This window comes from Schistocerca americana, chromosome 1, assembly GCF_021461395.2.
Source record: "Schistocerca americana isolate TAMUIC-IGC-003095 chromosome 1, iqSchAmer2.1, whole genome shotgun sequence".
Lineage (NCBI taxonomy): Eukaryota > Metazoa > Arthropoda > Insecta > Orthoptera > Acrididae > Schistocerca > Schistocerca americana.
Window position 1 is genome coordinate 971,630,662 of NC_060119.1, and position 18,575 is coordinate 971,649,236.

Genomic DNA, 18,575 nt, shown 5'->3' on the forward strand with positions numbered 1-18,575 from the left:
TGTAGTAAACAATTGTCTTTAAAGAAAGGTCAGTAATTGGAAAACAAACAATCAAGCCCATGCTGGACGATGGAACTCGTAGAACGAAGTTTAAAGTTCCAAAAACCGCTGTCCAGCACACTCATCGTGAACGCTAAGTCTGTGAAGAGCATGAGTGCTGAAAAAGTTACTGTTACTAACTGCAGTCGCCGTAACGATGACAAAGTCCAGACGCCCCGAGCTGGCAGTCAGGACCCCAGGGCCAATGTCTTGGTTGTATGGAGGCAGAGTATGGTAGACTGGCTGGACGGCGACATCGCCGGTGACTCTGACGAGTATCATCGGTTCCGGGCTTGCGATGTCATTGCCTCCGGCAGCCCCGGAGCGAGCTTAACTTCTCGACGTGCTGAGTACTGCGTCTTTCTGATTAGCTGCTTGGCTGGGAGGCAGAAGCAGAACATAGACTCGATCGGTGCACGCCAATGGTACTTGCGAGTGGCGTTTGAGATACCGGTGCGGCACCCAGCGTCGCTGTCTGATGGTGTACTCGCTGACCGCTTGGTCCTGCCGCGGTTCGAGTGGAGCGGCGGGCGTCAGAATTGTGCGGCCGGCAGACATTCGGGGGCTCGCGCTCCGCGGTAGGCGCGCCACAGTAGTTCTCACTTTACGCAAGTACGTTCGGCCGTAATGGCAACAGGTGAATCACAGTTCAACGCGACAATGACCAATATGTTTGTCTTTTCGGAAAGCATGTTCGTTTAGAACAGTTAACTTGCTCGACGGGCTGAGTAATGAACTACCGTCGTGATTATGGGTACTATCTATGACACTGCTATATACAGATTATCCAGGTAATAAGTATTTAAAAAGAATAAAGTAGTTTTTATAATAAGACATTATGAGAAGGGGGTCTCTCACACGTGACTAATTAAGTTAGCCTTATGATATACAGGATGTAAATTTTTAAGTTGACAAACCAGAATAACTTGAAAAATAAGCTTCACACGAAAAAATGTGTAGAATCCAAAGTTGATTATTTTCGAGGGGGACATCTGCTGGAGCTAAAATTAGCCCAGCACCCCATCCCCCAGGGGGTGCGGTGGGAGGCAACTTTAAAATTTCAAATTGGAATCCCCATTTTTATTGCAGTACATGTCTTAACTATTTGTTTTCATTCTTGGTAGTTGGCGCTGTAATTCACGAAAATCCATGTTCTCATTTTTGCGCGGAAAATGGTTACCGATAAATAAAAAATACTTATTTACTTCGCCAAAACTAAAACTCTCCATCTCTTTTATAGGATGGGGTTTGAAAGAGAGGAATTAGAGTTTTACAAATGTTGACCGCGAAACAAACAAACAAAATTAAGACACTACTGGCCTTTAAATTGCTACACCACGAAGATGACGTGCTACAGACGCGAAATTTAACCGACAGGAAGAAGATGCTGTGATATGCAAATGATTAGCTTTTCAGAGCATTCACACAAGGTTGGTGCCGGTGGCGACACCTACAACGTGCTGACGTCAGGAAAGTTTCCAACCGATTTCTCATACACAAACAGCAGTTGACCGGCGTTGTCTGGTGAAACGTTGTTGTGATGCCTCGTGTAAGGAGGAGAAATGCGTACCATCACGTTTCAGACTTTGATAAAGGTCGGATTGTAGCCTATCGCGATTGCGGTTCATCGTATCGCGACATTGCTGCTTGCGTTGGTCGAGACCCAATGACTCTTAGCAGAATATGGTATCGTTGGGTTCACGAGGGTAATACGGAACGCCGTGCTGGATCCCAACGGCCTGGTATCACTAGCAGTCAAGATGACAGGCATCTTTTCTGCATGGCTGTAAAGGATCGTGCAGCCACGTCTCGATCCCTGAGTCAACAGATGGGGACGTTTGCAAGACAACTACCATCTGCACGAACAGTTCGACGACATTTGCAGCAGCATGGACTAATAGCTCGGAGACCATGGCAGCGGTTACCCTTGACGCTTCATCACAGACAGGAGCGATTGCGATGGTGTACTCAACGACGAACCTGTGTGCACGAATGGCAAAACCTCATTTTTTCAGATTAATCCAGGTTCTAGAATGAGATTTTCACTCTGCAGCGGAGTGTGCGCTGATATGAAACTTCCTGGCAGATTAAAACTGTGTGCCCGACCGAGACTCGAACTCGGGACCTTTGCCTTTCGCGGGCAAGTGCTCTACCAACTGAGCTACCGAAGCACGACTCACGCCCGGTACTCACAGCTGTGAGTACCGGGCGTGAGTCGTGCTTCGGTAGCTCAGTTGGTAGAGCACTTGCCCGCGAAAGGCAAAGGTCCCGAGTTCGAGTCTCGGTCGGGCATACAGTTTTAAACTGCCAGGAAGTTTCAATCCAGGTTCTGTTTACAGCATCATGATGGTCGCCTCCGTGTTTGGCGACACCGAGGTGAACGCACATTGGAAGCGTGTATTCTTCGTCGCCATACTGGCGTTTCACCCGGCGTGATGGGTATGAGGTGCCATTGGTTACACGTTTCGCTCACCTCTTGTTCGCATTGACGGCACTTTGAACAGTGGACGTTACATTTCTGATGCGTTTCGAGTCTTGGCTCTACCCTTCATTCGATCCCTGCGAAACCCTACATTTCAGTAGGATAATGCACGACCGCATGTTGCAAGTCCTTTATGGGCCTTTCCGGGTACAAAAAATGTTCGACTGCTGCCCTGACCAGCACATTCTCCAGATCTCTCGCCAATTCAAAACATTTGGTTAATGGTGGCCAAGCAACTGGCTGGTCTCAATACGCCAGTCACTACTCTTGAAGAACTGTGGTATTGTGTTGTAGCTGCATGGGCAGCTGTACCTGTACACGCCATCCAAGTTCTGTTTGACTCAATGCCCGGGCGTATCAAGGCCGTTATTATGGCCAGAGGTGGTTGTTCTGAGTACTGATTTCTCAGGATCTATGCAACGAAACTGCGTGAAAATTTAATCACAAGTTAGTTTTAGTATAATATATTTGTCCAATGAATACCCGTTTACCATCTGCATTACTTCTTGGTGTAGCAATTTTAATGGCCAGTCGTGTATTTGGTTCAACATTCGTAAAACTCTAATTCCTCTCTCTCCCCATCCTATGGGGAGAGAGAGGGACAGTTTTAGTTTTAGCGAATCAAAATTTACGAAGTAAATAAGTATTTTTTATCTATCCGTAACTATTTTCCACGCAAAAAAGAGAACATCGATTTTCTTGAATTACAGCGCGAACTACCAAGAATCAAAACATATGTCAAGACAAAATGTACGTAGTTTTTTTATGTAGATACTGATTCTGCAATAAAAACTGGGGGTTCCCATATGAAATTTTAAAGTTGGGCAATTTTAGCAGCAGCAGATGTCCCCCTCGAAAATAATCAACTTTGGATTTTACACAAATGTTAGAGTGAAGCTCATTTTTCGTGTTATTCTGGTCTGTCGACTTAAAATTTACACCCAGTGTAGGCATGAAACTGAGCATTCATGAGGCCTATTTGCCCACGCTAGTTAAAACTCTTTTATTTTTATAATGTATCATTAGTAGTAAGTTTTAGCAAAAATCGGTATGCTGTGGCAGAATCCGGTTAAAAAACTTTCTAACGATATCTCATTCATCCATGTACCTTTAGTATGAGTTGAAAAAAAGGAACGTTGACTTGACCAAAAATTTACACTGATCTACCAGAACATTATGACCAACGACCTATTATCGATATAAACCCGTCCAGGCTATAGCAACGTCACCTTTCGACGAATGACTAGTAGTCAAGACACACGCACGGTGCACGTAATAGCAGTGCGCGAGCTATCCGTGTGTAGAATGGGGAAGGCGCGCGATCTATCTGAGTATGACCAAGGGCAGGTTGTGATGACCCGGAGGCTCTACAAGAGCATTTAGGATGCTGCACGACTTGTCTGGTGTTCGAGGAGGGCTGCAGTGAGTGTCTTCAACGCGTGGTGAGACCAAGGTGAAACCAGTTTCAGACAACGTAGGTTGGGCGGTCACCCTTCGTTACAGTTGTCGGACGTTGCAGCCTGGGCTGATTGATAAAACAGCATAAGCACTAAAATATGGCGTAACAAACATCACATATTAATCCTGGGCAGAGTACAAGTGTGTCAGAACGCACAGTGCACCGAACACTCTTAACGATGGGACTCTGCAGCCGTCGCCCCATGCATATGGCAATTTTAACAACACGAAATCGGCAGCTAAGACTGAAATGGGTACGTGACCATCGGCACTGTACGTTGGCACAGTGGCAGAGCGTTGTATGGTCTGATGAATCCCGATATCTCTTCACCATGCCGATGTGAGTGAATCAGTCATCATCGCTCGCCTCCCCGGAATTTACAGGAGTTAGGTGACTTTTACAATGCAACATTTCTTTTACTTTCTAACTGTCAGATACATATAGAGAAACACTGTCCATTCCTTCATTGTGAAAGACAGTCGCAATTATTCGAATAATACTTACATTTCTGTATTACAGCATTGAGTGCCTTACCTCCATGGCAACGCAGATAGCGTCCGGAATGAAGTACCTGGAATCAAGAAACCTCGTTCACAAAGATCTGGCTGCAAGGTAAGGTACTCATTACATATGTAAACAAATCGTAAATAATACAGTTCACTCCCTTGACATTGTTAAATATAGCAACGTAGATTTACGGTTGGTGCAAATCAGGAAGATGCGTCTGGGACACAAATGCCCAACAATAGAATATAATTATTGGGTTCTATAGTTTAAAACTTAATTTATAACGACATTTTGTAGAACAGCATTCAAAACTTGTATAATGTTGAAAATAGGGGAAACATGTTATGTGGTATTGATAAGATTCTTATTAAGTATTGAGCAGAAATCCAGATTAAAGACAAACAGGATCTCAACCCTCTAGGTCACTTAGAAAGGAATATTTGCTAATGCAGTATATTCTTCCCAGAATGCCTTATTAATTCTGTAACGTAGCTTGGAGCATTGACTACCTGCAGGTAAAAGTTGCCTTCTGGAAGCTATAGGCGAAGAAACGGATCCATGATATATTGCTCACATGTGATGGTGGGCAGATCCAGTGCGAAATATAACACCACGTAGATGTCCTTTCAACGCCAATGCCCGTACCACCTGCTTAAACTGATACCTCTGACAAACGTGACGCACCTCGTTGTGGCTTTCGTCGTAGACTAAACTATGTGATAAAAGCATCATTGCCCACGGCTGAACGTTCTGTCAACGGCGGCTTATTGTTGAGCGACTGGGTGGACTCTGGTATGTTCGATGCCTGCATGACGACGAGATATGGGGCGTATCACCTCTCGGTCTCCAACCTTCCAGCTACGATTACATGCAATGATATTGCGCGTCTGCAGAAACGGAAATTTATGGTAAGGACTATTGGACCAAACTGCTGAGGTCATCGGTCCCTAGGCTTACACGCTACTTAATCTAACCTAAACTAACTTAACGCTAAGGGCAACACACACACACCCATGCCCGAGGGAGAACTCGAACTCCGACGAGGGGAGCCGCGCGAACCGTGACAAGACGCCCAAGACCGCACGGCTGTCTGGATCCAGTGACACGCTGACTGGCAGTTTTTCGATATCCCAGTTATTTGACACGATGAATCATTCTATTCGATGCGGAGATATAAGCGCTCCATTTACAACATAAGTAGTCCTGCTGCTGATGAGTGCACACTGCTGTTAGAGAATTTTCTGGATACTTCTATACCCATCGTACAGACACTAAAATTTCCGAACGTTATTAAATCGAAACTAAAAACGCTCTTTAGAATGAATACTTGTTCAGAATCTGGATTACTGAGTCCTATTTGATGTTGCAGTCGACCGAAGGCGGTCTAATATTCCAGTTCAACTTTTCTCCTTTTTATCCATTCACATCACTTTCAAGGGTCTGATAGTCGCCTGAATATACTTTTACTGCTATATTTATTTCACTCTAAAATTTCTGCAGATAGAATATGACCTTTTGATGGTCTTTAATTGGCGTGGGAGATTTGTTCTAAGTAAATATCTTGGGAATAATCTCCCATTGAACCTGAACTAGGTCAGCTACTAAGCTAATTTAACAATGGTGGATGAATATTAATGTAGGGTGTCACTCGTGTCGTCATTAATTTCGTCCGCAGTCAACTGCCTAAGTTATACTTTTATCGCAGGTAAAATATTAGGAACAGATTATCTGGTGCACCAAAAATGAAAAATTTGCAACTTTTGTTCAGTAGGCATTGGTCCAAATATAACTTCTTGTCAACGAGTTATTATCGTTAAGAACATAATTTTTTCGCTGTAGTTAATAAATTTTAACAAAAAATGCGTCATATATCATCTACGAACTGTGGATATAGCTCAATAAGATAGTTATAACGGTTCCCATCTTCATGAAATCGAGCGAATGTCGTGACTGCTTAGTTGAGTCAGTGGCACACTATGTGTTATAATAGTCTTTTTCTTAAAAATGGCAATACTTCTTTATTACCAATATATGTGTATTTGACGAGGTGGAAGTGAAAAGCTCTTCACCTGCTAGTGAATAAGTATGTATCGCTTGCGAATTTTACGACCTCTGCTATAGGGTACAGAATTTCTTGTTTCCTAATTGCTTGCCTCCCCTTAATAGGTCCGGCGTGCACTACAGGCAGGAAGCGGCTGTAAGGCATTCTTAGGTTAGAGAAATCCTCCCTTAGATTCAAAGAAGATTTGTCTGATAAATTAGTCAGAATGTCCTCAGTGAATGTTCGTCGTCGCAAATCAGAGATAGAAAAGGTTAATATGATTTTAGTAAACTGCACGAGCATCCAAGGAAAGGTACCAGAATTAGTGTCGCTTACTGAAGGTTATAAAGCGCAGATAGTATTACGTGCAGAATGACGGTTGAAACCGGACAATAAGGACAACGAAACCCAAAGTTCAGATTGGAATATTTATCGTAAGGATAGGTTAGACGCCAATGCTGGCGGCGTATTTATTGCATAAAGAAATTGTTAAAATCTAGCGAAGTTATCACGGATTCCGCTTGGGAGTTAATCTGGATGAAGGTAAGTATGAAAGATACGTCAAAAATAGTAATCGGATGCTTTTATAGACCGCCAGGGTCAGGAGCTCTAGTGGTAGAGCCCTTCAGACAGAACTTGCGGAATATAGTTAGTAATTTTCCTGAACATGCCTTTGTAGTTGGGGGTGACTTCAACTTGCCAGGTATAGATTGGGAATGTCATACTATCAAAACTCGTGCCAGAGACAGGGCTTCATGTGACACTGATCTGGATGTCTTGTCCGAAAATTACTTTGAGCAGATAGTTAGAGAACCAACTCGTGAGGGTAACGTCTTAGACCCCCTGGCAACAAACAGGTCTGAACGTATCGAGTCAGTTATCGTAGGGGAATGTATCAGTGATCATAAGGTATCTATGGCAACGAGTCTGACAAAGAATGTTAAAAAAGGAAGGAAGATATTTTTGCGTAGCAAGAGTGACAGGTTATTACTTTCTGAGTACTTGAGCAGTCAGCATCAAATATTCGGTGATGAGGACGAAGCTACGGAAAAAATGGAAGAATTTCAAAGGAATCGTTCAATGTGCACTGGACAAATACGTTCCGAGTAAGGCATTAAGGGATGGGAAACACCCACAAAGATATAATAGCCGTGTGACAAAACTGCAACGTCAACAAACATAACTTCACCTTAGATTCAAGCTAAGTAAAAACCTAGCTGACAAAAAAAGCTGAACAAAGCGAAAATGAGCGTAAGGAGAGCAATGAGAGAAGTATGCAATTACTTTGAAAGTAAGACTTTGTCAATCTATCTGAGTAAAAACCCTAAGAGGTTTTGGCAGTATGTAACATCAGTAACTGAGTCAAAATCATCTATTCATTCACTCAGTGACCACAGTGGCATCGAAACGGAAGGTGACAGAGAGAGGGCCGAAATATTGATTTCGGTCTTCCAAAATTGTTTCGCCGCGGAAGATCGTAACACCGTCCTTCCCTTCAATGGTCGAGCGAATGTCAAAATTTCAGATATTGAGATACCTGATCTCGGAATAGAGAAACAACTAAAATCCCTTAGTAGTGGGGAGGCATCAGAACCAGATGATATAATTATAAGATTCCACGATGATTATGCGAAAGAAGTTCCTCCCCTTGTAGCAGTAATTCATCGTAGATCACTTGAGCAACAATTGGTGCCTCTCGACTAAACGACAGCGCATGTCATTCCCATTTTTAAGAAGGGCCGTAGGACAGATGCACACAATTATAGGCCTATATCATTGACGTCAGTCTGGTGTAGAATTATGGAACATGTTTTATGCTGAAGAGATAAGCCGTTCTTGGAGAAGGAAAATCACCATGGATTCCGCAAACAGAGATCCTGCGAAGCTCAAGTCTCTCTGTTCCTTCATGACGTCCACAGTGTCGTAGACAATGGCGCTCAGGTTGATGCCGTGTTCCCTAACTTCAGGAAGGCATCTGACACCGTCTCGCACTGCTGTTTAGTGAAAGACATACGATCTTATATGGTATCGGAGCAGATTTGCGACTGAATTCAAATGGCTCTGAGCACTACGGGACTTAACATCTGAGGTAATCAGTCCCATTGAACTTAGAACTACTTAAACCTAACTAACCTAAGGACCTCACACACATCCACGCCCGAGGCAGGATTCGAACCTGTGACCGTGGTAGCAGCGCGGTTCCGGACTGCAGCGCCTAGAACCGCGTGACCACCGCAGGGTTCAAAACCTCCTTGCAGACATATCTCAACATGTCGCTCTTCGTGGAACAATATCGACAGATGTAAAGATAGTTTCCCGTGTACCTCAAGGAAGTGTGATAGGACCGATACTGTCTACAATATACATAAATGATGCACTAGAAAGCATCGGATGCTCTCTAACGTCGAGCCGTTCGGGATTAGCCGAGCGGTCTCGGGCGCCGCAGTCATGGACTGTGCGGCTGGTCCCGGAGGAGGTTCGAGTCCTCCGTCGGGCATGGGTGTGTATGTGTTTGTCCTTAGGATAATGTAGGTTAAGTAGTGTGTAAGCTTAGGGACTGATGACCTTAGCAGTTAAGTCGAATAAGATTTCACACACATTTGAACATTTTTTTTCTCTAAGGTTGTTCGCCGATGAAAGGTTGTCCACCACGCCAGAAGATAGTAGCGATTTGTTGATCTACCTCCAGATAATAGATTAAAGGTACAAGCTCTGGCAGTTGACCCTGAACGTAAATAAATGTAATATATTGCGCAAACGTATGAAAAGAAATCCACTGCTGTATAGATACACTATTGATGTCAAACCGGTGTAAACAGTATCTGTCGTAAAATATCTACGAGTAACTATCCGAAGCGACCTTCAGTAGAATGACAATAGAAAACAAATAGCGTGAAAAACAGGTACCAGACACAGATTCATAGGAAGAATCTTAAGGAAAAGTAACTCATCCACGAAGAATGTGGCTTATAAGGCTCTTATTCGAAACATTCTTGAGTATTTTTCATCTATCTGAGACCGCTACCAGATAGGACTGATAGAAGAGATAGAGAAGATCCAACGAAGAGAGGCACGTTTCGTCACGGGATCGTTTTTTCGGAACGAGAGGCGTTACGGAGATGTTCAACAAATTCCATTGGCAGACGTTACGAGCCAGGCGTTGTACATCACTAAAAGATTTACTACTGAAATATCGAGAAAGCATTTTCCGGGATGAGTAGGAAACATATTACTTCCCCCTACACATTTCTCGCGTAATGACCATGAGGAGAAAATTCGAGAAATTAGACCCAATACAGAGACAATCATCCTTCCCACGCGCTATTCGCGAGTGAAAGAGGGTTAGAGGGCTCTGTTAATAGTACAAAAAGTACTTTCCGCTACACACCATTAGGTGTAGATGTTACTTAGGGGAAGAGGGTGGTTATTTTTCCACGTAGTGTCCACCAAATAATACTCTAATCTTGATAATGTAGTTTAGTAACTCTGGAAACAACACGTCAAGTTATTACTTGACTATACCGTTTGACATTAGACTACAAACTGTTTATAAAGTTTAGGCAAAAATTTCTTATTTTCGAACAATTGCAGTCTACTATCGATACCAAGGATTGGGTTATGTCATCTGGATGCGGTAAAATATCACTTCAACTAACTGAATTGCTAAATATCCTTCTTCATTATTGATAATACTACTAACAACTATTTTTGAATGTTAACAGAAATTGCTTGCTCGGCCGCGGGTACGTAGTGAAAGTCGCAGACCTGGCTATGGGCTGCGACCTCTACAAGAAGGACTACTACCAAGTTGGTGGACCTGCTCCAGTTCCAATCCGGTGGTTGCCTTGGGAGAGCATACTACTGGTAAGATATTTCACAACACTAAACAAGTGTTTTGCAACACTACAGCTGCATTTGTAAAGAACAGTATGAAGATTACATTGACCTATTATAGGAATATCGTAGACCTAAAAATGTTATTATAAATCAGCAACAGGTAAGACAAGTTTTTATTTAGGGAAATCAATTTACCTGAATTTGTGTGGCTGTGTAGGGATTTGGACCTGGCTCTTATTGCAAAGTAAATAAACATTCCGCAGTAATCACCACAACATCGAGTATTGACTTGAAATGTCTCGCTGAACTTAATGTCGATATTACGTAACGCATAAAGGGACTGTGTGGGGCGGCGGATTTGTGTTTGTAAGAAGTAAACTAAAATCTGATTGCTGTATAAACGCTTGCGTGTTGAATCAGTTTCTAGCTTTTAGAATGTTGTTATTGCTGTCTTTTGCCGTTCTCAACACTGGCTCTCTATTTACTCCGTGACCCCCAGAAAGTGATTTAATAAAACTTGGAGCCAGTAAATAGATATCCTAGTGCCCACTTTACCTGAGAATGTTCTTATAGCTGCAGCTAATAGCTCTGAGGAATTAGGAGATTGTCCGGGATTTCTAATGAAAAACGGTTTTCCAAAATAGTTGGGTATATTCTGAAATTCACTAATAAAAACCACAAGTATCCCTACAACCTAACTAACAGAGCAGTTCAGAGTCTAATGCGCTGATGCAACTATAAATGTCCGAATTAAATGTTAAAAAGAATGCTCGCCATAATTTGATGAAAATATTTCATCAAACGCCACGCTAAATATTTGGTAGAATGTCTGTCCCGCGACGGCACGTGAAAATACGACAATACGCAAACTGAAGCTAGTTAATGAAAATCATTCCAGAATTAACACTTCACATAAAATGTCTTCATGGTTCCGCGTATCTCTAGTAACTTAATACGGCACCCGAGGCTGTCTGTAGCAGATACACTGATGCGACGCGACTCCCGACACAGATGGCGTGTCATTCAGCGTCTGGAGAGAACTGGGGCCTTGCTTCCTCGCGCAGTGTTCTTATATATAAAGCCGCGGTGCGGACGGCGAAGGGAACGCCTGATCTTTCCGGCTCTCTCGACTAGCCGCTGGGCTAGTAACGCACCACTTCAAGTTACATAATAATTTATAGCTTCTTTGGCTGATGGCCGAAGAAGCTCTTAATTTAAACGTGCATTCAGCACGCAGGTAAGTATTGATAATAAAATTTTAACGTGGCTAAGTTAAATATTCTGGGCGAGAGAATTTATCTAATTACCCTGCACGCAGCAGATGAGCTCTGAACTGTCCCTTTTGAGATCCGCTATCGCTATAATTTTATAGGTATTAAAAAGAAACTTTACACATCTTCATAATCATAGCGGACCTCCAACCTATTTAAATCTAAACATCCTAGCCTTATTTACTAGCCTACTTAATCTATCTTGCTTCCTTCAGTTTTGAGACGAAAACCAGAAAATCATGAATTTCCACTAAAGTCTTAATTTGTGAAATCCAAAGTACCGTTTTTATTAAATCATTATGAAAGATGAATCTAAATATAAATTTTGAAGTCTCTAGCTCTTTTCTGTTGCGCCAATGATTTTTCCAGAAAAACGTCCAAATCTCGGAAATGGCTGAAGTTATCGAACTGATATTTAACACACATTAATTTAATATTATTTCTGACATGCTAGAAAAGTTTTAGTTCATTTGCTTGATTTTTAAGGTATTGCGCAACATTTATGACGTCAGAGCTAGTTACAGCAGACTGGCTGGCACACAATGGAAACTGATGTGAATTTACTACAGCGTGAGTAGGCTGCTTCCCTACAACTGGACATGAATTCGAAGAAATCTCAGTCCGACGATACAACCTTTCTCTCTGATTCTAATATCTCATTGTTCAAGAAATTTTCATATTAAATTTCCTCTATCTTCTTTCAAAGTCGATAGAAATCATGTCCGTAGGCACTCTTCAGCATTTCGGTAAAATATTGAAATTATGGCAGTAGGTTACCTGTATGATAGCTTATATTGTTCTGCTCTAACTTCCTTGACCCAGATGAAACTTCATATCTATGATCTGCGTAGCTTCTAAGCACAATTTTAAGCAAAGGGCCTCTTCAAATCAGTCAAACAGTTTCTAAGAAATTTCAGGCTTGCATCCAGTCGTCGTCTACTGCACTCACGATCCATCAACTGGGAACTTTTCAGTCATCCTCAGGTGAGCAACCGAACCAATTCTGAAAATGATTGGCAAGTACCAAGACTAATATCATAGTGAGTAGTTGTCGGCGACTAGCTGCAAGCCTGATTTTTCATCCATCACTCAATTCGCCGCGAAAACAATAAAATTTTCTCCTACATTGTAATACACTACTATCTGTAGATAAGCTCTGTAAGACAAATATACGAACGACACGCCACGAAGGTGTTTTCCGAATGGCTGTGAAATCAGTAGATGTGATGTACATGTATAGACAAACAAATGATTACAATTTCGCAAAAATAGGATGATTCATTCAAGAGAACGAGCATCACAAATTGAGCAACTCAATAACGCACTGGTCCACCTCTGGCCCTAATGTTAGGAGGAATTGATTGACAGAATTGTACGATATACCCTTAGAGATATTTTGCCAAATTATATCCTACTGGCGCCTTAGATCGGCAAAATTCCGAGCTGGCTAGAAGGCCTTGTCCAAAATGCTACAAACGTTCTCAGTTGGGGGAGATCGGGCGACACTGCTGGCCGAAGTAGGATTTGGCAAGCAGGAAGATACGCAGTAGGAACTCTCACCGTGTAGGAAAAATTAGTTCATGAGCCCACTCGAAGCGTAAACTGTTGCGAAAGCATACTTGACCTCTTAGCAACAAATAATCCAGGACAAATAGTGAGTATCGTGACGAATCAGGGATTAGCGACCACAGTGCAGTAGCTGCTAGGCCGAATACCGCAACTCCTACAACCATCAAAAAGAAACGCAAAGAATATATGTATTTAAAAAAAGAAGATAAAATGCTCTTAAAACCGTTTTAAGAGACAGTCTGCACTCCTTCCGATCTTATCATGTAAGCGTAGAAAGGTTATGGAATGATTTCAAAGAGATAGTATCGAGAGCAATTGAGAGATACATACCACATAAATTTGGTGATGGTATTGACGCTTCATTGCACACAAAACGGATCAGATCGCTGTTGAAGAAGCAGCGAAAAAAGCATGCCAAATTTAAAAGAAGGCAAAATCCCCAAGCCTGCCAAAGTTTTGCAGAAGTTCGAAATATAGCACGTGCTTCAATGAGACATGCTTTTAATAATTTCCACAACGAAACTCTGTCTCGAAATATGGCAGAAAACCCAAAGAGATTCAGACATAGATAAAGCACACCAGTGGCAAGACGCAATCAATACCTTCATTGCACGATAACAACGGTGAAGTCACTGATGCGAGTGGCACTAAAGCAGCGTTATTAAACACGATTTTCTGAACCTCCGTCACCAAAGAAGACGAAGTAAATATGCCTGAAATCCAATCAAGAACAACTGCCAAGATGAGAAACATAGAAATAGATATCTTCGGTGTCGCAAAGCAGCTTAAATCACTTAATAAAAGTAAAATTTTCCTGTTTAGATTGTACACCAGTCAGGTTCCTCTCAGAGTATGCTGATACAATAGCTCCTCATTTACCAATTACATACAACCGTTCGCTCACAGGAAGATCCGTACCTAAAGATTGGAAAATCTTTCAAGGCACACCAATACACAAAGAGGAAAGGTGGAGTAATCCATTGAATTACAGGCCGCTATCACTAACGTCGATTTGCAGTAGGGTCTTTGAACATATACTGTATTCGAATATTATGAGGTACCTCGAAGAAACGATTTGTTAACACGTAATCATCACGGATTCATAAAATATCGTTCTTGCGAAACACAACTAGCCCTTTATACTCATGTAATAATGAGTGCTATCAACAGGTGACGTCAAATTGATTCCATATTTTTATATTTGCAGAAGGCTTTCGACACCATTACTCGCAAACGTCTTCTAATCAAACTGCGTGCCTATGGAATACCGGATCAGTTGTGCAACTGGATTTGTGATTTCCTGTCAGAAAGGTCACAGTTCGTAGTAATAGACGGAAAGTCATCGAGTAAAACAGAAATAATATCCATGGTTCCCCAAGGATGTGTTATAGGCCCTCTATTATTCCTGATCTATATTAAAGACATAGGAGACAATTTCAGTAGCTGTCTTAGATTGTTTGCAGATGATGCTGTCATTTAACGACTTGTAAAGTCATCAGTTGACCAAAAACAATTCCAAAATAATTTAGATAAAGATCTGTATGGTGTTAAAAGTGGCAGTTGACCCTGAATACAGAAATCCGCTGAATTTTGATTACGCGATAGGTCACACAAGTCTGTAGGCTGTAAATTCAACTAAATACTTAGGGATTACAATTGCAAATACCCTAAATTGGAAAGATCACGTAGATAATGTTGTGGGTAGAGCCAACCAAAGATTGAGATTTATTGGCAGCACACTTAGAAGATGCAACAGATCTACTAAAGAGACTGCTTACACCACTCTTGTCCACCCTATTCTGGAGTATTGCTGTGCAGTGTGGGATCAGCATTAGATGGGACTGACGGATGATATCGAAAAAGTACAAAGAAGGGCAGTTCGTTTTGTACTATCGTGATGTAGGGGAGATCGTGCAACAGGATTGATACGTGAATTGGAGTGGCTATCATTAAAACAAAGGCGTTTTTCGTTGCGACGGGATCTTCTCACGAAATTTCAATCACCAGTTATCTCCACCGATTGCGAAAACATTCTTTTGGCACCCACCTACATAGGGAGCAGTGATCATCACGATAAAATAAGAGAAATCAGGGCTCGCACAGAAAACTTCAAGTGCTCGTTTTTCCCGCGCGCCGTTGTAGACGGAAACGGTAGAGAGAGAGCTGAAAGGTGGTTCATTGAAACCTCTGTCGGGCATTTTATTGTGAACAGCAGATTAATAACGTAGATGCATATGTAGATCTAAATGTCGGGCATTGTCTTGCTGAAATATAAGCCCATAATGGCCTTCCACTAAGGGCAACAAAATGGGGCTTAGAACATCGCAGACGTACCGTCGTTCTGTAAGGATAGCCTACCTGACGACAAAAAAATAATCCTGATATGAAAAGAAATGGCGGCCCATATCATCACTCTTGGTTGTCGGGCCGTATAGGTGTGACGTTCAGCTTGGTATCCCACCGCTGTCCGGTCCAGATACGTCTTGCCTTGTCATCGTGGCTCAGATAGAAGTGAGACTCAGCACTAAAAGCAAATAAAGCCTAGTCAATTGGATTCCAGACCGAAGACGTGCCTGGAGACGCCCAGCACAGATATGGGATACCAATCTGAGCGGCCGGCCGGAGTGGCCGAGGGGTTCTAGGCGCTACAGTCTGGAACCCCGCGACCGCTACGGTCGTAGGTTGAATCCTGCCTCGGGCATGGATGTGTCTGATGTCCTAAGGTTGGTTAGGTTTAAGTAGTTCTAAGTTCTAGGGGACTGCTGACCTCAGAAGTTAAGTCCCATGGTGCTCAGAGCCATTTGAACCATTTTGAACCAAGCTGAGCGTCACCCGCCAAACAGCCCAAAAATCAGAACTGAGATTCTGGGGGGCCATTTCGCCTCATAGCAGGATCCTTTTGGCTGCCGTCTGTGGCACCTTACAGCACAGCGCACTTAGACTAAGTTATACGCCCCGGTTTGCTGCACTTCATGGTAAATCATCCTGAGATTACACAGCAGCAACATAATGCATATCGCCCACAGTGAGAGTTTCTACTGCTTATCTTCATTCTTGCCGACTCCTACCCTGGCGTGCAATGATACCGGATCGATCCACAACAGAGAACGTTTGGAGCATTATGGACAGGGCCCTCCAAACAGCTCGGATTTTGACGGCCTTACACTCTAACTGGACAGAATGTGGCTCGTGGTCCCTAAATAAAGAAAAGTTTAAGGTCATCCACACGAGTACTAAATGGAAATCGTTAAACTTCAGTTACACCATAACTCAGTCTAATCTAAAATCCGTAAATTCAACTAAATACCTCCATCATCATCATCATCATCAATTAAGACTGATTATGCCTTTCAGCGTTCAGTCTGGAGCATAGTCCCCCTTATAAAATTCCTCCATGATCCCCTATTCAGTGCTAACATTGATGCCTCTTCTGATGTTAAGCCTAGCACTTCAAAATCATTCTTAACCGAATCCAGGTATCTTCTTCTTGGTCTACCCCGACTCCTCCTACCCTCTACTGCTGAACCCATGAGTCTCTTGGGTAACCTTGCTTCTCCCATGCGTGTAACATGACCCCACCATCTAAGCCTGTTCGCCCTGACTGCTACATTTATAGAGTTCGTTCCCAGTTTTTCTTTGATTACCTCATTGTGGGCACCCTCCTGCTATTGTTCCCATCTACTAGTACCTGCAATCATCCTAGCTACTTTCATATCCGTAACCTCAACCTTATTGATAAGGTAACCTGAATCCACCCAGCTTTCGCTTCCATACAACAAAGTTGGTCGAAAGATTGAACGGTGCACAGATAACTTAGTCTTGGTACTGACTTCCTTCTTGCAGAAGAGAGTAGATCGTTGCTGAGCGCTCACTGCATTAGCTTTGCTACACCTCGCTTCCAGTTCTTTCACTACGTTGCCATCCTGTGAGAATTTGCACCCTAAGTACTTGGAACCGTTCCCCTGTTCTAACTTTGTTCCTCCTATTTGGCACTCAATCCGTTTATATCTCTTTCCCACTGCCATTACTTTCGTTTTGGAGATGTTAATCTTCATACCATAGTCCTTACATTTCTGATCTAGCTCTGAAATATTACTTTGCAAACTTTCAATCGAATCTGCCATCACAACTAAGTCATCTGCATATGCGAGACTGCTTATTTTGTGTTCACATATCTTAATCCCACCCAGCCAGTTTCTTGTTTTCAACATATGATCCATAAATAATATGAACAACAGTGGAGACAGGTTGCAGCCTTGTCTTACCCCTGAAACTACTCTGAACCATGAACTCAATTTACCGTCAACTCTAACTGCTGCCTGACTACCTATGTAAAGACCTTTAATTGCTTGCAAAAGTTTGCCTCCTATTCCATAATCTCGTAGAACAGACAATAACTTCCTTCTAGGAACCCGGTCATATGCCTTTTCTAGATCTATAAAGCATAGATACAATTCCCTGTTCCACTCGTAACACTTCTCCATTATTTGCCGTAAGCTAAAGATCTGGTCCTGACAACCTCTAAGAGGCCTAAACCCACATTGATTTTCATCCAGTTTGTCCTCAACTAATACTCGCACTTTCCTTTCAACAATACCTGAGATGATTTTACCCACAACGCTGATTAAAGAGATACCTCTGTAGTTGTTACAATCTTTTCTGTTTCCATGCTTAAAGATTGGTGTGATTACTGCTTTCGTCCAGTCTGATGGAACCTGTCCCGACTCCGACGCCATTTCAATTATCCTGCGTAGCCATTTAAGACCTGACATTCCACTGTATGTGATGAGTTCCGACTTAATTTCATCCACCCCAGGCGCTTTATTGCACTGCAATCTATTGACCATTTTCTCCACTTCCTCAAATGTGATCCTATCTCCATCATCATTCCTATCCCACTGTACGTCGAAATCTGAAACATTACTCATCGTATTTTCACCTACATTGAGCAACTCTTCAAAATATTCCCTCCATCTGCCCAAGGCATCCGCAGGATTCACCAGCAGTTTTCCTGACCTGTCCATAATACTTGCCATTTCCTTCTTACCTCCCTTTCGAAGACTGCTAATTACACTCCTGAATGGTTTTCCAGCAGCTTGACTCAAAGTCTCCAACTTGTTTCCAAAGTCTTCCCAAGATTTCTTCTTGGATGCTGCAATTATCTGTTTGGCTTTGTTTCTTTCTTCAACAAACCTTTCTCTGTCTACCTGAGTTCTAGTATGTAGCCATTTTTGATACGCCATCTTTTTCCTTTTACAGGCTGCCTTGACTGTGTCATTCCACCAAGCTGTTTGCTTCATCCTACCTTTACACACTACTGTTCCAAGACATTCTTTAGCCACTTCTCGTACTGTGTCCCTGTACCTTGTC

At 42.5% G+C, this 18,575-nt stretch overlaps 1 protein-coding gene and 1 non-coding gene across 2 annotated transcripts in view; both read left to right on the forward strand.

Moving 5' to 3' along the window:
- The window catches only part of LOC124548268 (discoidin domain-containing receptor tyrosine kinase B-like), a 302,795-nt gene that overhangs the window by 278,325 nt on the left and 5,895 nt on the right, over positions 1–18,575 (forward strand). The window contains exons 15-16 of the mRNA XM_047125163.1: positions 4,500–4,592; positions 10,251–10,392. Of these exons, the coding sequence (XP_046981119.1) occupies positions 4,500–4,592; positions 10,251–10,392 (235 nt within the window). The remainder of the gene's footprint in view (positions 1–4,499; positions 4,593–10,250; positions 10,393–18,575) is intronic.
- Trnas-cga lies at positions 2,258–2,332 on the forward strand. Its single transcript has one exon. It is a non-coding gene; the product is annotated as a tRNA-Ser (tRNA).